This window comes from Phyllobates terribilis, unplaced genomic scaffold, assembly GCF_046119375.1.
Source record: "Phyllobates terribilis strain yellow unplaced genomic scaffold, ASM4611937v1 Scaffold_71__1_contigs__length_7168151, whole genome shotgun sequence".
NCBI classification, from domain to species: domain Eukaryota; kingdom Metazoa; phylum Chordata; class Amphibia; order Anura; family Dendrobatidae; genus Phyllobates; species Phyllobates terribilis.
The window spans coordinates 6,280,384-6,303,795 of record NW_027362831.1 but is presented as its reverse complement, the minus strand read 5'-3'; the positions used below and the strand labels follow the sequence as shown (position 1 = coordinate 6,303,795).

Sequence of the window (23,412 nt, the reverse complement as noted above, 5' to 3'; positions counted from 1 at the left end):
GTCGGTCAATTAGGGACCGTTTAGTGCATAGTTTCTATAAAAACCTGCACCCAAGTGGACTTGGCTGGATAGAAGAGTGTGCGGTTTCTTTAGATGTGGATAAAGTTGTACATGTAATTGGATGAGACCATGTAAATCTTTCTCGAGTTCCTCTACAGGTAAAATCTTTTTCCAGAGGGATTATTCCAACTGTAAAACCTCAGGACTTTTATATATGGCCACATGCACCTGCCCCCTAGATTATGTATGAACGACCAAGAGGCAGTCTAAGAGGAGGGTGGGGGAGGGGGCATTTGGGTAATTTATGCCATGGTCAGGACACCCCAATTAGTGAGACTCATGAACAGTGCACATCGAGGTGAAACCGGAAACATCTCGTTTTGTATCATTGCGGCGGTTAAACCCAATGTGAGAGGAGGTGATCACAATAGATGTATCAAAAAGGAAAGCGAGTGGATTCCAGACTGGATGCACAAGCCCCTAAGGTACTCGAGGAGCAAATTTCCTATGCCTGTTTTGTGTGAATACATCCATATTCTGATTTACATTTTTGGATTTTATATTCTACCCATTGCTACTCAGTTTCCTGAGAATGGGGTTCACATATTGTTTTACTTCTTCGAGAGATCTGAGCTTCTGTATCAGAATTATTTCTTATTAGTTATATCCCACTTATACTATTTAGTAACTAACAAGTGTGGTGTTCCTTGTGTATGTCTAATTATGCAATAGGGGTCAAATTTGACCATTTAGAAATTTACTGTGGGCCACCATCCCATATTTTCTAGAAGTAGATCTACATGCTTATTGTATGATGGGAGGATGTGCAATACTTGTTGTTAGTCTCCCATGATGCTGATCTCAGAGGGAGGATTTTTCATTTGATGGAATGCGATCCAATATCATATGCACTCCGGTGTGGAGCGCAGACATCTGGGCATGCGCAATCGTGGACAATGATCCTAGATTCGCTCCGGCGTGGAATGATAAGTACGGGCATGCACAGTCACAGGTACGAGTGGAGCAGCGGCAATCAGTTTATCTGGTGTTTCAGCATAAAGCACGTCACTTCTGGACAATCGCACTAGGGGATGGACATTATCGGACCTCTAGCTCATGAGAAGTAGCGTAGGTGCAGTACATTATTGTAGACAGACTCCATTTTGTATATCCTGTGACAATTCACCTCTAGGAATGGGAATGAGCCTCCTAGTCTGGGAGGGGTTTTGGATGAATTGGGATATTTATACATGGGCACCTGGCTATTAGGCACACTATGCTGAACATCATGAATTATCATCCTTATATCAAGCCTCCTGATGAACCTGTTGGGGAAACGCGTTGAGGCGGATTATTGAAACATTGTCGGTAAATGAGACGAGAATTAGCTTTATGGAAGATGAATCTTTGAGAAAGTGTTCAGCTGCAGACTCCAAGAAAGAAACTGCTTGTTGTCTGTGGCCTAAAATATATAGGTTTTATTACCAGATGTAAAGAAGAAATCTAAATACTGTAAAATAATATATCTCCTCATATGTTTCCCTTTATTATCTCCAGTAATTGTATTATTACACAGGACTTTTATGATGTTACATCGGCTCATCATCTTCTCATTTAGGTCCCTACAATATCAGATCCTCTCAGTGAAGGTCTTCCATTTAAGAGAATTTTTCTTATGGACCCATCAAAGATGGATATGGACAGAGACAAGATGGCGAAGAGGATATTACATCTTACCCTAGAGATCCTCTTCCAGCTTACTGGAGAGGTGAGAGATTCTGATGACGTCACATTACATCATTCTTATCTATGGGAATAACAGATGGACAGAACTGGAGAGGTGAGGACTCTGGAAATGTCTGAAGTGAGATTTAATAATGTGTCTCTCCATAACCAGGATTACATAGTAGTGAAGAAGACCTCTAGTGGGCACTGCCAGGCCCCTGTATCTGAGGGATGGGAAAGACCCCTGAGCCCAATCACAGGGCCTCCATCTCACCTCTTGATTCATGAGGACATCAATGACCAGAAGATCCTAGAACTTGCCTACAAGATGATTGAGCTGCTGACTGGAGAGGTGACACTGCTGGGAATGCTGGGACATTACACAGTAATACTATGAAAGGATCAGGGGTATGACTGTATGATTGTATGTGTCAGGTTCCTATAAGATGTCAGGATGTTGCTGTCTATTTCTCCATGGAGGAGTGGGAGTATTTAGAAGGACACAAAGATCTGTACAAAGACGTCATGATGGAGGTTCTCCAGCCCCTCATATCACCAGGTAACAGACGGGGCTAAATACACACGGTCTATAATTATCTGTATGTAAAGAATGAATTCAGTCCCTGTATGTGTTTCCTCCAGATATATCCAGTAAGAGGACAACACCAGAGAGATGTCCCCGTCCTCTTCTTCCACAGGACTGTAAACAAGAAGAGCCCAATGTTCCTCAGGATCATCAGGTAGATGGAGAGAAGGTGTCATGAGAGCTCCCCTATGATGTGTACACGGCTGTGAAGGTCTTGTGCTCAGTCTTGTTTTATCCACCAGTATTATGTGTTTTTTGCTTGTGTAATGAGAACGGTGGAGATGGCAGGATTAGAGCTGATCATAGATGTGACTTCTCATCTGTCTGTGACTTTTACAATATTTGTTTCAGGGTGAAGATCTGACCCATATTAATACTACAGAGACATATGTAAGGGGTGATGAGTGGTGTAAAGAGGAAATTCCTACATATGACTACCCAGGTGAGTAATAACCACTAAACTCAGAGAAGTCACAGATTCTTCTCAGTCACCGGCTGTGGCTGCTTTATCAGTGGTGTAGTCCGTCCGTATCACAATCATGTGATCACCATTTTGCCTCTAGACCACAACATTCTCCTCCACCCAAAACTGTTCAAATGATTTTGAGCATTAAAACCCTTTTCCATAGAACTTACAACCTGGAGAATCCACCTACCCCCTGGGATTAGTAGACGCTGATCGTTACCTGCCCAGATCTGTAAACTACAAAGCCAAATGACCGCATACATAGAATTTGCTGACAAGTTAGAAAATCACTTGATGAAAAATAATATGATGGGTCTGTAAGAGAAAGCGGAGGGTAATGATGCTGTTCCTTCCTAGATCCCTGATATCTTATTGGATGAATCCACCTTCTCTCCCTTCTGTGCTGCTGAATGTGCTCATATGGTCCCTACAAGACCAGGTCCAGTCTTTCTGGCCAAACTTTACTTTTATGATCTACAACATTAAATGTGCAGTGAGGCCAAGTGTGAATTTCTGTACAATAACAACAGAGTTTCCCTTTATCCTGATTTTTCAATTTATTTTAAAACCGACTAACTTCAAACAGGATAGTGATAAACTATATTAAAAACATTACACCTGTGCTATGATATACTGTATCTCTAAGCTAAATTTAAGACACCTCAGCTCTGCACTATTATAAAAAGTTCTCTTTGAATGTCTAATATTTCTTCATGAAATTCATCTGACAGAAAATATTGGCCCTTACGATAGTTTAGATTGCCAAGAGCCCCCGAGCCCCATACTCTAATTACCCCAGAGAGGTTTCACCACTAGTTACTCACTATTTACTGATGGAGACTGTTGAGTTTGATCATTTCAGTAGATGTGTTATTGTCTATACTCACAGTTTTGACTACAGTAATTAGTGCCAAAAATACTCTGATTTAACCCTTTCCTACAGCCAGTTTTGTGTTCCTATCAGGGCCCATTTTTCAAATCTGACGTGTGTCACTTTATGTGGTGATAATTTTGGAATTCTTCACAAAGGATAATAGGAAACAAATGGACCTTACAAATAATATTCCAACTTCTCTTGAATGTGACACTACCCCATATACGGTTGTACACTACTGTCTGGGCACATGGCAGGTTAAGAAGGGAAGAAGCGCCATTTAGCTATTTGAATGCAGATCTTGATAGAATAGTTCGCAGACACAATGTATTGGGGGCACTGTTCATAGTCACCTGGCAGCTCAAAAGATGGCTACCACGAACAGGCTTGGCGCCATCTACTCCATTTTCCTGATCCCTGGGTTTGCCTTGCTCATCACCCTTTAACCCCTCTATATGGATTTGGACTTAGACAGAGACCCCTAGGCTTGGGCCATGGTGTTACCTGCTGTTCTGTGGTGTGAGATGGGAAGAAGAATAGTCAGGTAGCCGGGTCATATCCATGAGGGCAGAGAAAATACAAAATCAGAAGACGCAAGAGTAGTCAGTAAACGGGCCGAGGTCACAACAGGAAACAAATACACAAGCCGGGAGCTGAGCACAGAGGACTGAACCAGAGGAGAACAAGGCTGTATCTGGCAGCTTCCAGCAATATGCTTTCAGCTTTAGTAGGGTGTGGTGCTTTCCAATTGGCTGAAGCAGGAAGCAGATTACTCCAGCTGGACAGCACACACACCCATACTGCCAGACTGGATAGTACTACAGGTCCCAGGCTTCCTAATCTTACTGGCTGGACAGAGCCTGCTCCGCCCAGAGCTTCTGGTTCTGACGTCTCCTCCATCACCAGCGCCGCCTGCAGGATGAATAAGGCGGCTCCTGGTGACAGAAGCAGACGTCGCAGGAGCAGATCCCAGAGGAGATGGGACCCACCATTTACAGAAGCCCTAATGTGACCAAATTTCAGAAAACCAGAGCAGTAGAAATCCCCATAAAGTGACTCCATTTTGGAAATTATAACCCTCAGTGAATTAATCTATAGGAGTAGTGACTATTTTGACTCTACAGGCACTTTCTGGATATTAGCACGCAGTGGATGTTGGAGAGTGAAAATTACAAATATATCATTTTATTGCTCAACACATAGTGTCCAGATTGTGCTCCAGGAGACACACACCATCAATTAAGTGGGTTCTTCTCACTATAGTAATGCCAAATACATGGATGCTAAATGTGTTTTGGGCGCACTGCAAGGCTCAGAAGCGAGGGGGAGATCTGACTTTGGGAGAGTGGATATTGCTGGATTGGTTTATGGAAGCCATGTTGCTTTTCAAAAGCCTTTGAGCCACTAATGATGTGGAAACCTCTGGTTTTCCACTGACAGATGATGGACCTGAGTGAGGACTTATTTTTTTGTGAGATGAGTAGAACTTTTTATTGGTATTTTTTCACCTACATAACATTGTTTGGTGGCTTTTTATTCCATATTTTGGAGGCAGAATTAACAAACAGTTGAACACCACGCTCCACTGGTTCTTTCTATGAGGTTTTCTATTAGACTGTGAACTGTTATTGTCTTGGTGAATAATGATGGCTAACATAGGGCAAAATTAAAAAAAAATCTCTGAAAAAGATACAGCCTTACCAACACCAAATCATATAACAAATGCACTAGCAGGATGCTGCAGACCCCCATGATAAAGGCAGTGCAGGTGCAAAATACTTATGGAGCAATCACTCACAAACCTACCAATTCATGGAGGGTGTGGTTGCCTAGTATTAAAGACTAGATGGTGGCCCGATTCTAACGTATCGGGTATTCTAGAATATGTCTCCCGACGGTGGCGTACTTATTTTAAATCTGGCGCCAATTGGCCGGAGACGGTGTTTAAATTTGGGGCTGATATCGCTGATTGGTCGCAGCCGCCGGTCGCGACCAATCAGCGAACCGTGTTAGTGAGGACCGGGCAATTATAGTGAGGACTTATAATGCCCCATGCAGGATGTCACATCCCCTCCCTCTCTTATAATGCGCCATGCAGGATGTCCCTTGTCCCCCCCCACCATATAATGCCCCATGCAGGATGTCACATCCCCCCTTCCATTATAATGGCCCATGCAGGATGTCACCCCCCCTCCCTTATAATGCCTCATGCAGGAAGTCACATCCCCCTTCCCTTATAATGCCCCATGCAGGAAGTCACATCCCCCCTTTATAATGCCCCATGCAGGAAGTCACCTCCCTATAATGCCCCATGCAGGAAGTCACATCTCCTCCATATAATGCCCCATGCAGGATGTCACATCCCCCTTTCCATTATAATGGCCCATGCAGGATGTCACCCCCCCCTCCCTTATAATGCCCCATGCAAGAAGTCACATCCCCCCCTCCCTTATAATGCCCCATGCAGGAAGTCACATCCCCCCCATATAATGCCCCATGCAGGAAGTCACCTCCCTTACAATGCCCCATGCAGGAAGTCACATCCCCCCATATAATGCCCCATGCAGGATGTCACATCCCCCCTTCCATTATAATGGCCCATGCAGGATGTCACCCCCCCTCCCTTATAATGCCCCATGCAGGAAGTCACATCCCCCCTCCCTTATAATGCCCCATGCAGGAAGTCACATCCCCCCATATAATGCCCCATGCAGGAAGTCACATCCCCCCCATATAATGCCCCATGCAGGAGGTCACATCCCCCCTCCCTTATAATGCCCCATGCAGGATGTCACATCCCCTCCCTCTCTTATAATGCACCATGCAGGAAATCACATCCCCCCCTCCCTTATAATGCCCCATGCAGGATGTCACATCCCCCTTTCCATTATAATGGTCCATGCAGGATGTCACCCCCCCCTCCCTTATAATGCCCCATGCAGGAAGTCATATCCCCCCCTCCCTTATAATGCCCCATGCAGGAAGTCACATACCCCCCATATAATGCCCCATTCAGGAAGTCACCTCCCTTATAATGCCCCATGCAGGAAGTCACATCCCCCCATATAATGCCTCATGCAGTATGTCACATCCCCCCTTCCATTATAATGGCCCATGCAGGATGTCACCCCCACCCTTATAATGCCCCATGCAGGAAGTCACATCCCCCCCCCTCCCTTATAATGCCCCATGCAGGAAGTCACTTCCCCCCATATAATGCCCCATGCAGGATGTCACCCCCCCTTATAATGCCCCATGCAGGGTGTCACCCCCCGCCCCTGTTTAATGCCCTATACAGGATGTCACCCCCCCCCCTTATAATGCCCCATGCAGGAAGTCACATCCCTCCTCCCTTATAATGCCCCATGGAGGAAGTCACATCCCCCCCAAATAATGCCCCATGCAGGAAGTCACATCCCCCCCATATAATGCCCCATGCAGGAAGTTATATCCCCCCAATATAATGGCCCATGCAGGATGTCACCCCCCTTATAATTCCCCATGCAGCAAGACACATCCCCCTCCCTTATAATGCCCCATGCAGGAAGTCACATCCCCCCATATAATGCACCATGCAGGAACTCACATCCCCCCCATATAATGCCCCATGCAGGAAGTCACATCCCCCCATATAATGCCCCATGCAGGATGTCACCCCCCCCCTGTTTAATGCCCTATGCAGGATGTCACCCCCCCCCATATAATGCCCCATGCAGGAAGTCACATCCCCCCCCTCCCTTATAATGCCCCATGCAGGAAGTCACATCCCCCCCTTATAATGCCCCATGCAGGAAGTCACATCCCCCCCTTATAATGCCCCATGCAGGAAGTCACATCCCCCCCATATAATGCCCCATGCAGGAAGTCACATCCCCCTTTCCATTATAGTGGCCCATGCAGGATGTCACCCCCTCTCCCTTATAATGCCCCATGTAGGAAGTCACATCCCTCGCTCCCTTATAATGCCCCATGCAGGAAGTCACATACCCCCCATATAATGCCCCATGCAGGAAGTCACCTCCCTTATAATGCCCCATGCAGGAAGTCAACCCCCCCATATAATGCCTCATGCAGTATGTCACATCCCCCCTTCCATTATAATGGCCCATGCAGGATGTCACCCCCCTTATAATGCCCCATGCAGGAAGTCACATCCCCCCCCTCCCTTATAATGCCCCATGCAGGAAGTCACTTCCCCCCATATAATGCCCCATGCAGGATATCACCCCCTCTTATAATGCCCCATGCAGGGTGTCACCCCCCCCCTGTTTAATGCCCTATGCAGGATGTCACCCCCCCCTTATAATGCCCCATGCAGGAAGTCACATCCCCCCTCCCTTATAATGCCCCATGCAGGAAGTCACATCCCCCCCAAATAATGCCCCATGCAGGAAGTTATATCCCCCCAATATAATGGCCCATGCAGGATGTCACCCCCCTAATAATGCCCCATGCAGGAAGTCACATCCCCCCCCCTTATAATGCCCCATGCAGGAAGTCACATCCCCCCCTTATAATGCCCCATGCAGGAAATCACATCCCCCCCATATAATGCCCCATGCAGGAAGTCACATCGCTCCCATATAATGCCCCATGCAGGAAGTCACATCCCCCCCATATAATGGCCCATGCAGGATGTCACCCCCCTTATAATGCCCCATGCAGGATGTCTCCCTCCCCCCTGTTTAGTGCCCTATGCAGGATGTCACCTCCCCCCTCCTCTATAATGCCCCATGCAGGAAGTCACATCCCCCCCTCCCTTATAATGCCCCATGCAGGAAGTCACAACCCCCCCATATAATGCCCCATGCAGGAAGTCACATCCCCCCCATAAAATGCCCCATGCAGGAAGTCACATCCCCCCATATAATGGCCCATGCAGGATGTCACCCCCCCTCCCTTATAGTGCCCCATGCAGGATGTCACATCCCCTCCCTCTCTTATAATGCGCCATGCAGGATGTCACATCCCCTCCCTCTCTTATAATGCCCCATGAAGGATGTCACATTCCCCCTTCTATTTTAATGGCCCATGCAGGATGTCACCCCCCCTCCCTTATAATGCCCCATGCAGGAAGACACATCCCCCCCACCCTTATAATGCCCCATGCAGGAAGTCACATAACCCCCATATAATGCCCCATGCAGGAAGTCACCTCCCTTATAATGCCCCATGCAGGAAGTCACATCCCCCCCATATAATGCCTTATGCAGGATGTCACATTCCCCCTTCCATTATAATGCCCCATGCAGGATGTCACCTCCCCCCTCCCTTATAATGCCCCATGCAGGAAGTCACATCCCCCTCTCCCTTATAATGCCCCATGCAGGAAGTCACATCCCCCCATATAATGCCCCATGCAGGATGTCACCCCCCTTATAATTCCCCATGCAGGATGTTACCCTCTCCCCTGTTTAATGCCCTATGCAGGATGTCACTTCCCCCCCCCATATAATGCCCCATGCAGGAAGTCACCTCCCCCCCATATAATGCCCCATGCAGGATGTCACCCCCCCCCTCACTTATAATGCCCCCTCCACGATGTGACACCCCCCCCCACCTCACCATTTAATGCCCTATGCCCCCATACAATAAAAAAACAAAAAAAATCCAATACTCACCTCACTTCTTACCTGCTGCTGGTGCTGCTCCGGACTCCTCAAGCTCTGCACTGCCTGTGACGGCTTAGGAGAGAGCGCAATGTAAAAACATCACCGCGCCCTCTGACCTGAGACGTCACAGAGCAGCAGCGGAAGAGACAGGAGCTGCTGCGGAAGCACGGGGAGAGGTAAGTATTGTGCCAGGTGCCGGGGCCCTGAGCAAGTGGGAGGGGAGGAGGGGGCGCTGACACCGGCACCGCACCGCTCATGGACCGGCGTCACCGCTCCCCGGTCCTCCCTTCACACTTGCCGTCGGGAGATCAGCGGCCGTTGCCGCTGATCTCCCGACGGTAGCCGAATGGAGGTCAGCGGCGCCTCCGGTCGGGGTACTTATGTTGCCAGCAGCTGGCTGCATTGCCACTGACCTCCGTGCGGCAGATGAACCGCTAACGGCCGCCATCTTTTTCTGAAATCTCGCGTCGCTGATTGGCCGCGGCCGGACCAATCAGCGACGCGGGATTTCCTGGACAGACAGACGGGATAAGATAATTATATATATTAGATGCACACAGAAGAAGCTTGCATAGGACACCAGTCACACAGGCAGGTTTGATGCACAGTGTCTGGCTTAGCCTATTGATGATGCTCATACTATTAGATCAGGAGGGCTACCCAGCACTATATAAGTGCACCCACATGGACAGACACCCCAGTACACCCAACCAACACTAAATTGCTAGTGCATTTGTTATCTGATTTGGTGTTGGTAAGGCTGATTTTTCTGTGATGTTTTCTTGGTAAATAACTTTTACATAAAGTGAATTTTTACGGAGAGTTTAAGTAGAAATGTTCATCAATATAAATTTTAAGGATATGTTATTCATAAATAATAATTGGTTTTATTCTTTCCAGATGACTGTACCGAGAGATCAGAGGGACAGCTGAAATCAAGTTTTATCAGACATAAGATAACCCACACAGAGGAGAAGCCTTTTTCTTGTTCAGAATGTGGGAAATGTTTTAGCCATAAATCATCTTTGGTTATACACCAGAGAACCCACACAGGAGAGAAGCCTTTTTCATGTTCAGAATGTGGAAAATGTTTTGGCCATAAATCAGCTTTAGTTAATCACCAGAGAACTCACACAGGGGAGAAGCCTTTTTCTTGTTCAGAATGTGAAAAATGTTTTAGCCAGAAATCAGGTTTGGTTAATCACCAAATAACTCACACAGGGGAGAAGCCTTTTTCCTGTTCAGAATGTGGGAATTTTTTTATCCAGAAATCAGCTTTGGTTAATCACCAGAGAACTCACACGGGGGAGAAGCCTTTTTCCTGTTCAGAATGTGGGAAATGTTTTAGCCAGAAATCAGATTTGGTTAATCACCAGAGGACTCACACAGGGGAGAAGCCTTTTTCCTGTTCAGAATGTGGAAAATGTTTTAGCCATAAATCAGATTTGGTTAATCACCAGAGAACTCACACAGGGCAGAAGCCTTTTTCTTGTTCAGAATGTGGGAAATGTTTTAGCCATAAATCAGCTTTGGTTAATCACCAGAGAACTCACACAGGGGAGAAGCCTTTTTCTTGTTCAGAATGTGGGAAATGTTTTAGCCAGAAATCAGTTTTGGTTAATCATCAGAGAACTCACACAGAGGAGAAGCCTTTTTCTTGTTCAGAATGTGAAAAATGTTTTAGCCAGAAATCAGCTTTGGTTAATCACCAAATAACTCACACAGGTGAGAAGCCTTTTTCATGTTCAGAATGTGGGAAATGTTATGCAGATAAATCAACTCTTAACAAGCATCAGAAAACTCATACAAGGGAAAAGCCTTTTTCATGTTTAGAATGTGGGAAATGTTTTATACGGAAAGCGCATCTTGATGACCACCAGAGAGCCCACACAAGGGAGAAGCCTTTTTATGTTCAGAATGTGGGAAATGTTTTGTGAATAAATCATCACTTCTTAGTTACCAAAGTACTGACACAGGAGAGAAGCCATTTTTATGTTCTTAATGTGGGAAATGGTTTCCTTGGAAATCAACTTTTTTTAAACTTCAGAGAAGTCACACAGGGGAGAAGCCTTTTTCATTCTAATCTAAAATTGTATCTTTTTAAAGGGGTTTTCCACTACTAGGACAACTTCTTCTCATTCCTCATGTTTGGCCTTGTTAAAATAAAAAACAATCATACGCAACTCCCATTCTGGCACCGTTCCATTGGTGTCACAACTTGCGTTTCCAGTGCTCACATAAGGTTGTTACATCACACAATCCTGCTCCTAATCAACACCACCTTTGGATGTATTGAACATCAACAGGAAGGCCATGGCATGGACATAGCACCGAGAGAACGCACACACTGAAAACACTCTCTTCAGACCGTGTTCCTGGGGGAATTATAAGCAATTTACAGCCTCAAACATGACGTCCGATATAGGAAAGAAAGAGGAGATCGGAGGTTAATCTGAGGTCCTCCACCTCCGTCAGCATGTCTGGTATGCAGCGTTTCTTATGGAAGGTCTTATCTTCCTGCTCCGGAGCCATTACTGCCTCATCTCAGCGTGGTAAAAGAAGCAGTCTTAACCCTCATGATGCCAGACAGCTCCAGCCTGTAAATCCTGCACCAACTTCTCTCTTAATGTCGGCCTGAGCAGTGCTTGCTTCACAGGGACATTTACTCCCCCAGCCACAGGGAATTCTGATATGGAGAACGCCATAATTGATTTGTATATCATATTGCATCTATCCCTACTAAACAATAGATGCAGCATTATATACAAATGCTGGAGACCAAATACAAAACTGAAATACGTCCCCTCACTTCTAGCCTGTCACAGCTTACTGACGAGGTACAGAGATTAGAGGCGGATGTCGTACAAGATGTGGGCTATCAAAATGCTCATAAATAAACAGTCTGTTTAATTTGGTTGATGACCATGAAAATCACAATAATATCTGGATAAGGGGTATACATGAAAGCATCAATGCACAAGCGATCATGCCAACACTATTGACATTAATCAATAATATCCTTGGTGACCCTATTGATAAGTAACTGGAGACTGACAGGGAACACCATACATTAGGCAATCATGGCCCAGATCCTGAGCATCCAAGGGACATTATCTGTCACATACATTTTTTCAATGTAAAAGAGGCCATTGTGAGGAAAGCAGGGGAGTTGAGTCCTGGTGATTTTCAATGGAAAACGTATACAATCGATCACATATCTATCCTGAATGACACTTGCTAAAAGAAGGGTATTGAAACCACTACTTGATGCTCTATTGAAAAATGGCCTGATGTACTTCTGCGGTACCCTTTCCAGCTGCAGGTCCGAAAAATGGAACATTGTATACTTTGAAAGATCAAAGTGACGAGACCTTTCTGTGATGTCCTAGACATTCCCAGAATCCATATATCTGACTGGCCACCTGCTCCACCATTGCCACAGAGAGTTCCAGCACGTCACAGAAGGTGTTCAATGGATCAGGAACTTGATGATGATGCAGCCAGATGGGAAAGGAACCTGCCAATCATATGAGCTCCTGAAATGAATCTTGTCTTCCCTGATGAGAGACAGTTTGCAGATGCTTACTTATTTCTTTAAGCATATAATTAGATATATCTAAATAGAGCATTAGGTGCCACTCTTCCACTATATAGAATGTCTAAGTTCATATAAGATCTTAGACCAGCATATAAGTTGAGTTCACATGATACTACTGTAATATCAGGCTGTATTACTTTACTTGCTTTATATTCCATGGTTCCACCTAATAGGAATCCTAGAACTGAAAGTTTGACTTACGCCTGTAAAGACAACCCCCAGTTAGGGACTTGCATTGGGATCTGCTTGTTTCGCAATTTCCTACTGTTTTGATATATTCATAATCTATACTTCTTAGACACTGAGAGGTAGATGTTACTATCTACCGTCTATACTTCCTCTTTTCTTTTAATCTTTCTCTCTTCCCCCTCCTCCTTTTTTTTCATATAATATGGCACAACTCAAACCTTGTTCATTGAATGTCAGAGGACTTAATGTTCCAGAGAAAGGAGCTCAAGTGTTTTATCGTAGGCATAAACAGCACGTACATTTTCTCTTTCTTCAGGAGTCACACTTTAGAGACGATCATATACCTCAGTTTTCTAACAGATATTATTCATCTTGGCGTCCCAGAAAAATGCAGTTTTGAAGTCTAAGGTGCTGAGTATAGGCCGCCACAGATCACTGCTGCATACTATTGTAGAAACACTGTCTGACACGGAGAGGAGGTATGTGTTTAAGATCTCGATCTACTCCAAAATTTTGACTTTGGTAAACGGCTATCTCGCTAATTGTGACCAAATTAAGACAGGCCGTCAATACTTACTTTTTGCTAAGGACCTTATCATCATTGGAGGTGACTTAAATTTTGTCTTGGATCCTTGTTTAGACGCGTCCCTGGGCTGGTGTCACCAATCTAAATCACAATCAAAAGCTTTGCTAAACCTGCTCTGGTCTTTCCAACTGGTCGATGTATGGAGGATACTACATCCAGACTTAAAGGATTGTACGTATTATCCTCCTTTACACAATACATATAGCCGTAGAGACTTTTCCTTAATAAGCCATCACTTGCTTACATGGAAACCTACATCTCACTATGATACTATGTTACATTTGGATAAATATCCTTTGATGGTTAAGACAAAATGGGAGGAGGATGTGGGTCCCTTATCTGAGGAGCAATGGGGGAAATACTGGATTTTGACACCGAAACTTTCATTGTCAGAGTCACAAAGATTGTCCCGAATTCTTCTCATTCATAGGGTATATAGATCCGCAAGTATTTTATTTAAAATTGAAATACAAACGGATGACACATGTCCTAGATGTGGTTAAAATGTTACCCACTTGATGCATATGATGTGGGAATATTGGCGACTACTGGACGGGGGTGATCGCTCTTGTACTATCTGTATTTGGGATATTACTTCAGTTGGAACCTAAAATCTGTATCCTAGGACTCCTGGGAGAGGACATAGATCCAGACTCCCATATGGCAATAGCTAGCTCAGGAATATTATTCCAAGACAAAAAGTTGTTAGTACTACATTGGATAGACAATTCTCCCCCAACGATAACAGAACTAAGATCCAGGATAAATAACACTCTATGGTTGGAAAGTGGATCTTATATAAAAAGGAACGCTCTCAAGAAATTCATACACATATGGGAACAATGGTTAATTACTCCAGGTATTGCTTCAGAAATACTACCCTGGATCATTTGTACATATCCCTGCAATAAACCAGGAATGTATATCCTTATATCTAAGGTGTCAGCAAATATTAATTGTCTCAGTCCACACAATTGTCCCTTCTTAGATATATTCTTTTTCTTTTGATGTCCCAATAGTGAAAATAAGCCGTCAGGAAGTATTCAGATATTTATGTACAAATGTAAAATTACTATTCCAAAACATTGTACTATAGAGCGATATTGGGATTTATATCATTGTAAACCGGTTCTTGTATTGTTTACTGGTTTTTCTTTCTTATTATTTTTTTTGTCACAAAGTTTATATGACAAAAACAAAATGTTGGTCTTTCTTTTGTTAAATAAAAATGATCTGATTGAAAAAAAGAAAGGAGGGAAGGTCTTTACTAGATCAAACGTATAGAAAATATCAAGATCGCATGTGAAGGTACTCATACGAATTCACAGATAAATGTGGTCTCTCATTGGCAAGAAGGTTACATCTACGGATGCAAAGGACATACGTATCCAAAATAAAAGGAGCACCGCGGCTATAAATTCATAACCCCACTGACATAGCTGAAGCATTTCATTGCTATTATAGCTCACTATATAATATTCATGGACAATACCACTAATACTCTTGAAACAAAAATTTATAAATATATTATGGACACTGCCGTTCCTTCCTTACAGACCCCTGAGCAGGAGGTACTAGACAAAGCTTTCACTGAACAAGAGATAGGAGAGGCCAATAAATCATTCCCTATCGGGAAGAGCCCTGGGCCAGATGGGTTCAATAATAGATTTTATAAGATGTTTGCACCTCTGTTATTACCTTTTTAACTAAATTGTTCAATAAAATCTCAGAAGACCTTACCCCCCAATCACTTGAAGCTTATATAATGGTTTTATCAAAGCCTGGAAAAGGACCAAATACCTGCCCTAATATTCATCCAATATCATTCATTAATGTAGACGTCAAAATATTTTCTAAAATAATTACAACATGGCTCTCCCACTATCTACCCTCAATTCTTAGCAACGATCAGGTTGGTTTTGTTAAGGTTAGAGAAGCTCGTGATAATATACTGTAGATAAAACATTGTTGTTAAATTCACATGCAAAAGCCGAGGGGATCCCAATGTGCCTTGTTTCTGTCTACGCTAAAAAAGCATTTGACACAGTGCATTGGACTTTCTTGAAGAGCACCTTACCACAAATTGGGTTGCGCTCTTTCTTGTCTAAAATTCGATCCTTATACGCTGACCCTAAAGCAATATGGTAAACGGCCTTCATTCTGACACATTTTCTATTAAAAATGAGACAAAGCAAGAGTGTCCCTTATCACCTCTCCTATACACATTGGTGATGGAACATTTCACGGTAGCGTTATGTAAAAATCCAGATACTAGTGGAGTTACTATAGACTCACATATCTATAAACTAGCTCTACATGCAGATGACTTGTTGCTCTATGTTTCAAACCCACTTATCTCATTTCCCTCTATAATAAAGGATTTAAAAGAATTCGGCCATGTAAGCAATTTTAAAGTCAACTACTCTAAAACAGAAGCCATAAACATAACTTTTAACGCTGAACCGACACAATAACTTATTTCTAACTTTCCCTTTAAGTGGCAGAAAGATGCTAGAAAGTACCTGGGTATACAAATTCCGGTGAACTTGGATGATCTGTATCATTTAAATTATATCCCCCATCCTTGAACAAACGATTCAAAATCTAATTAATTAGAACTTAAAACCCTTGTCCTGGTTTGGACGTTTTAATGTGATCAAAATTGGCATTTTACCAGATCTTCTTTATATATTTCAGACCGTTCCGTGCTGCGTTCCTCAGACCTTTTTCTCCCATCTCAACAATTCTAACAGCAAGTTTGTATGGGGAACATCGAGGCCTAGGATACGTGTTAAAATATTGTGTCGTCCCAAAGAATAAAATGGGGTACTAATCTGCCAGATCTAAAAAAAAATCCCATCAATCTTCGATTCTTATGAGAACAGTGGACTGATTTAGGTTTATGTAAAATAAGCAGTGGATGAAACTGGAAGAGGACCTCTCTCTCTGGACACTCACATCTCAACCTTGGATTGACAAAATACATGCAGAAACTAAACTATTAATGATACTCACTATTCTGCCACCGATGTACGTGGGGCGAGATGTGTCTCAGGGATGTGACACGGATCTCTGTATAAGCAATGGCATATAGCGTCAACTCACTGACCTGCGATTCTGTTCCTCATGACCTGCACGTGGTAATCCGGAATGATGATGCAGTGATGAATTCAACAGATTTATTTACAGTTCTTGATGAAGTGAGATGAGGGAAAGTGAAGGATGAGGAAAGGGTAGGAATTGTAGGTATTAGAGTTGCTAGGTAAAGTGGTAACAAGAGAATCCTTTCTCCAGTCCTGCAGCATGTGTAGTCAAGATGGATGTGAAGAAGAAGGAAGTGCTGAGCAGGAGATAGGAGGAGTTACAGACCGAAAGGTGTTGTGGGTAAAACACAGGAATAATACATGTTATAACAATGGCCAGTAAATGGCAGCAAAGCACAACAATACAATAATCATGTAACATTAGGTAATGCTCAAAATGGCTGAAAGTCTTTTCAAACAAAGAGCTGGACAGCACACTCCCTATCTGAAATCCCTGGATTTCACTATATTAAATGTCTTGAGGTGGAGGTGTTTTCCTCAAGTACTGAGGGATACCTCAACCTGAAAGACAAACAATGCATGCAAAGCAACAATAACAAATAACAAACGAGGTAGACGAATGTCTATAACAGTTACTTAAGCAATCCAAAGGATGCCCATCTTCGGATTGGACAAGCCGCACTAGGCCAAACTGTCTCCAACCCAATTGTAATCCAGTGGTTACAGTTCTTGGAAAGTTCCTTATGATTGAATGGATAGTCCTTAATTCTCAACTGACATAAGTAAGATGACCTCTGATATAGGCCTAATGAAAGATTTGGGGTCACCTTGCTTCTTGACTGTTACTTCCACTTTGAACACCTTGCCATCTTCACTTGAAAAGGTTTTCGATATAAGTCCCATAGGCCATGCGTTTCTTTTTGCTTTCTGGTCTCATGAGAACAAAATCTCCTACTTGTGAGCTAGGTTTAACTTGTTGCCATTTTCTCTGTCCATGAAGAAGATTAAGGTACTCCCTCTTCCATCTACTCCAGAAACAGCCAGATGTTGCACGTGTTTCCAACGTCTCTAATATTTGTTACCGGACACAGAGTCTTCAGGTGGGTTAGGAAGGGTTCCAAGTTTCTGAGTGAGGAGAGTTGCTGGTGTTAGAATAGCAGGAGATTCCGAATCCATAGATATGGGAACAAGTGGTCTTGAGTTTACAATAGCAGATACTTCTGCTAAGAAAGTGGTTAAGGTCTCTTGACTGAGTCTCGAGAGGTTTGAGTCCATCAACATAGACTCCAGTATCCAACGAGTGATGCCTATCATTCTTTCCCATGATCCGCCCATATGGGAAGCGTGAAGAGGGTTGAAGACCCACGAAAAGCCATTGTTTGCCAAGAAATCCTGGACTGCTGTTGAATCTAATTGTAGTTCTCGACAGGCACCTACAAAGCTTGTTCCACAATCAGACCTTATTTGCTTGACTGGTCCTGGTATGGCGAGGAATCGTCTTAAGGCATTGATAAAACTGGGAGGAATCCATTGATTCTATTACTTCTATGTGTATTGCTCGTACACTCATGCATGTGAACAACACTGCCCAACATTTACTTTGTGCATGTCCGCCTCTAGTCCTACATGCAGTGACTTCCCACGGGCCAAAAACGTCCAAACCAATATAGGTAAACGGTGGCTCTGTGCTTGTCCTATCAGCAGGCAAATCAGACATCTGTTGTTGTTGCAGTTTTCCTCTTGCCTTGCGACACTGAACACAAAGATGAATTAAATGGGAAACTTGTCTCTTTGCTCCCACAATCCAGAGGCCTGCAACTCTTAAGGCACCTTCAGTGAAGTGTCTGCCTTGATGTTTGACCTTTTCATGGTAATGTCATATTAGCAGAGTGGTGATGGCCAGGAATGATTAGAGGATTCTTTTCTGCCTCCTCCAACTTGGCTTTGTTTAAATGACCACCGACTCTCAGTAAACCCTTCTTATCAATTACGGGATTTAAGTTGACAATAGGGCTGTTTTAAGGGACATCTTGCTTTTTAAGTATACATTCCATTTCATTGCTGCACATTATGTATCACAAACAGTTCACTCAGAATAATGTCTTCTGCAGAGAGAGGCTTATGACAGATGTGCCAACTGCGACACTCAGCGTTACTGTCCTTATTGCAGTAGCATTGTGCGATGTGGACTAACCTTGCAATAACACGAACAAGCCTTGTCCATCTGGAGAAGCGATCAAATCGCCGACAGTCCAAGCCATCCTTTTCCTTGGAATTGGTGATGAGGGTGCTGACATCAGGACGGATCTCTGGGTCAACATCTGGATCCTGAAGACTGAAGTTGTCTTCAACGGCAGTCTCTTCACACTGGTCGCAAAGGAACTCCGGTCCTGTTAACCAAGAAGAGTTTACGAAGGCACCAACAAACACTGGCCTAGTAGCAAGGTCAGCAGGGTTAAGATGGGTTGGAACATACTGCCATTGCTCAGGTTTAGGGGATTTCCTGATCCTTTCAACGTGGTTACTGACATAGAAGCATTTTTTCTGGTTGTATATGTAGCCCAGAACAACCTTGCTGTCTGTGTAGAATCTTATGTCAACCACGTGAAAAGCTAGTTCACTCTGTATGAAGTCTGCAATCTCCATGGCTAGTACAGCCCCACAGAGCTCAAGTCTGGGTATGGTGTGCTCGGGTTTAGGAGCCAATTTAGCCTTTCCAAATAGAAATCCAACATGGGCTTCATTGTTAGAGTCTATAACCTTCAAATAGGCAACAGCTGCAATAGCTTCAGTAGAGGCATCAGAGAATATATGGATCTCTTTCCTTTGACTCATAGCAAGAGATGCTGGAGTGTAACAACGTGGTATGTGGATTTTATCCAAGGCGCAAAGAGATTCCCTCCATGACTTCCACTTTAGTTGTTTGGCAGCAGGGAGTGGTGCTTCCCAGTCCTTAATAGACTCTGAAAGTTGCTTTAACAGAAGCTTGCTTTGTATAGTCAGGGGTGCAACAAACCTGAGTGGATCATATAGACTGTTCACCACTGACAGAACTCCACGCTTAGTAAATGGTTTTTCTGTACCACTAACCTGAAAACTGAAGGAGTCCTTTAGTAAGTTCCATCTCAAGCCCAGACTTCTCTGTACTGGTGGGTTGTCTGAACCTAGATTCAAGTCTCTGAATTCTGAAGCATGATCATTAGAGTGAAAGGCCTTCATGACAACAGCACTATTGGAGGCAATTTTATGCAATCTTAAATGAGCTTTAGAAAGCATACCTTGTGTCCATTTGAGCAGATCTATGTCTTCGTCCGCTGTGGGCAGGGATTTGAGACCAATGTCCACGTAGAAGTCCTTTTCAACAAACTGTTGGGCGTCCTTCCCGAATTCTGCTTCACCATCAGAGGCGGTCCTACGTAGGCCGTATGTAGCAACTGCAGGAGGACTGTTTCCAAACACGTGCACCTTCATGCAGTATTCAACTATTTCCTTGCTGGTGTCATTGTCTCGGTGCCATAGAAAACAGAGATAATTTCTGTGATCTTGTCGCACGATCAAACAATGGAACATTTGTTCAATGTCAGCAGTAATGGCGACTGGCTCTTTTCTGAATCTCATGAGCACTCCCACCAGGTTATTAGTCAGGTTGAGACCAGTGAGGAGAACATCGTTCAGAGATACACCATCAAGTTTGGCGCTTGAATCGAACACCACTCTGATTTGTTTAGGCTTTCTTGGATGGTATGCTCCAAAGGAAGGTAGATACCAGCATTCTTCATTGGCTTGCAAGGGTGGAGCTGGCTCTGCATGGTCATTGCGAAATATCTTCTCCATCAATGCTACAAAATGGTCCTTCATTTCAGCCTTATTTCGCAATGTTCTCTGCAGTGAGGTGAACTTTGATAAGGCCTGTTCTTGGTTGTTAGCAAGCATGGCCCTTGTACCCTTGAAGGGTAAGGGAACGACCCAATGGTCAGATTTGTTCTTGAAGAATCCACTGTCCATTATTTTAATAAATTCCTTGTCTTCTATGGATAAGGCGACCTTGTTGTCATCTTGTGTTGTGTGAAACACTGTTCTCCCTAAGTCGTCACCATAGGGAGTGGGAATGATGTCAGGCTCTTGGATGAAGTCAGAGAACCTTTCTTTCACCTCGTAGTGATGAGAGCATGGTTTGAAGTGACTTGTGCAACCATTTTGAAGTACATACGTTTTAAAGGAGTTGACTTCGGATGCCTTGTGACTCTTATCCAGACATACATTGCCCACGATTACCAAGCCTAGATCAAGTATTTGGGCGTATGGAGCATCATCTGGGCCATTGCATTGTTGGCGCACTTTGTGGACCCTTAGAATGTCTCTCCCCAGTAGGATTAGAATATCAGCATTCGTGTCCAGAGGAGGAATTTCGTTAGTTAAGTGCCTCAAGTGGGGATGATGAAGCGTGGGAATTTCTTCCATGTTATCAGGTATCTGGTCACATTCAATTAAAGTTGGCAAGGGTATGTGCATGTTCCCCTTGATTGAAGAGATAATGTACCCAGAGGCTCTCCTACCAGAAGTCTCAATATGACCAGAACAGGTGATGAGGGGTTACGGAGCCGTTTGTCCTTTTATATTGAAGATCTCAAAGGGTTTTGGCTTTGCTAGAGACCTGTTACTTTGCTCATCTATTATGGCATACATTTTGGCATACATTTTAGAGGCCTTGTCGGGTTGTCCTTCTGGATAGACCTTGACCAGACATACTTTAGCGCAGCATTTAGGACCAGTCCCTTCTCCACATACTTCCATATATGAGGAGGAAACAGCAGTTGCAGCTGGATCAGAAACTTGTGGCTCCCCGCCATGATTTTGAGCAGGATTGGGTGCTGCATTGTGAATTGTGTGGAGCTGGTGTGGGATGCATAGATGTAACGTGTTTGTCACTACTGCATTCAGTGCACTTAATGACAGCCTTACAGTCCTTAGCAAGGTGGTCTGAGGAGGTGCAACACTTGTAACATATCCCTAGCTCCTTGAGAGTATCTCTGCATTCCTGCAAAGTCTTTGCCCTGAATCCACGGTATTCCTTAAGTGGGTGATAGTTTTAGGAGCAACAGCGTTTGTTTTGTTAAAAGAGGGTGCAGTAAGGGGAACGTCAGTCTTTCTCACAGATACTGTGCTCCTTATCTCTTTACGTTTGGTGATATTGTTATCATACCTTGTAGATCATGATGATGATGAAGCTGGTGGAGTAGGTTCAGTGAAGTCAAAGCTGGGATCATTCTTCTTCCAAGCTTGATCACTGACGAACCTGGAAAAATATGAAAAGGGAGGAAAAGACACATTATGCTGTCCTTTATACCGTGAGCCATGGTCTGCCCATTTATCCTGCATGCATTTTGGCAACTTGAGGCTATGTGCCCACGATGCAGAAATGAAGCAGAAAATTTCTGCAGCATTTCTGCATCTCCCTGGCAGAAAAAAACGCATGCAGATTGTACATGTGTTTTTCCTGCCAGGGACAAGCGGAAATGAAGCGTTCTTCACATGCATTTCCGCATGCGGGTGTCGAGCGCTTTCCAAGCGATTTTAGCATCACTTGGAAAGTGCTTGACAACTTGGTCACACTATATAAATGCATGCAACCGGCATGGATTTATATAGTGTGACCTGAGAGAATGGTAAAAAATAAATATTATACTTACCTTCTGACAGTCCCCGGTGTCTTGCTTCGCTCCGTTCTGGCTGCTGGGAGATCGCCGTACACTGAAAGACCTGCCGTCACATGACTATGACGTCAGCGCAGGTCCTTCAGTCCTTCGCGATTTGCTGACAAAGGAGAACAAGCGCTGCGGGGGCCGCCAGAAGGTAAATATAATCTTTATTTTTTATTTTATTCTTTTTTTTCCAGGTACAATGGTACCCAGGTCTGGATGAGAGTCTCCTCTCCTCCAGACCTGGGTACCATCCGCACATTGAACCATGTGATATCCGCTTGTGGAGATGCAGTGATGCGGATATGACGCGGTCCAATGCAAGTCAATGGCGGCGATTATGCTGCGTGTTCACAAAATTAATGGACATGCTGCAGAATTTTGAGCGCAGCATAAACGCTGCGGAAAAATCCAGTGCGGCTTGTCATGGGGGACCATGGGGGGCGGATTACCAAGTGTTTCCCAAGCGTTTATGCCGCGGAAATTCCGCAGCATAAATGCTTGAAAAACGCATAGTGGGCACACAGCCTGAGAATTACTGGAGTCACGCCATGAGCAGTATCAAGGTAGCTCAGTCCTGAAAGACGTGGGTCTAATTTTGCCAATTCTATTTCCTTTAGCAGGTCACTCAGGTCTTGAAGTTTTCGATTGTCCTTGTTAGTTATTTTTGCGAAGGCTTGCAGTTTCTTAAATAAGGCATACTCTATGGCTTCTGAGCTGCCGTGGGTTTGCTCCAGTCTCTCCTATGCTGCAATAAGACCTGCATCTGAATAGTCCTCATGAACTACCCTTATTGTCTCGATGCGCTCCGCTGATTCAGGGCCTAACCAGTTGACAAGCAAATCAAGTTGTTCCTTGCCGGTGAGATTAAGGTCTTGGATTACTGCTTGAAAGGTTGATTTCCAGGCTCTATAATTTTCGGCACAATCATCAAACTTTGAGAGACTGATGTTTATTAACTACCTGCGAATCATATATCTGGCGAATTCAGACATGTCCGACCTCCCAGTCATAGTTGCAGGATTAACTTGTG

General features: G+C 44.0%; 2 protein-coding genes across 2 annotated transcripts; both read left to right on the top strand.

The window, feature by feature from the left end:
- The first annotated feature begins 339 nt into the window (after positions 1–339).
- LOC141194432 (oocyte zinc finger protein XlCOF29-like) lies at positions 340–2,122 on the top strand. Its single transcript, XM_073662344.1, has 3 exons — positions 340–408; positions 1,619–1,768; positions 1,898–2,122. Exons 1-3 carry the CDS (start codon positions 340–342, stop codon positions 2,120–2,122), a joined length of 444 nt encoding a protein of 147 aa, XP_073518445.1.
- A 534-nt stretch (positions 2,123–2,656) lies between these two features.
- LOC141194431 (uncharacterized) lies at positions 2,657–12,273 on the top strand (the record flags this gene model as incomplete). The annotated part of the gene is made up of 2 exons (XM_073662343.1): positions 2,657–2,753; positions 10,164–12,273. Coding segments are annotated over 2 exons (1,134 nt in total), but the record flags the coding sequence as incomplete, so codon positions are not given.
- Between the last annotated feature and the right edge of the window lie 11,139 nt (positions 12,274–23,412).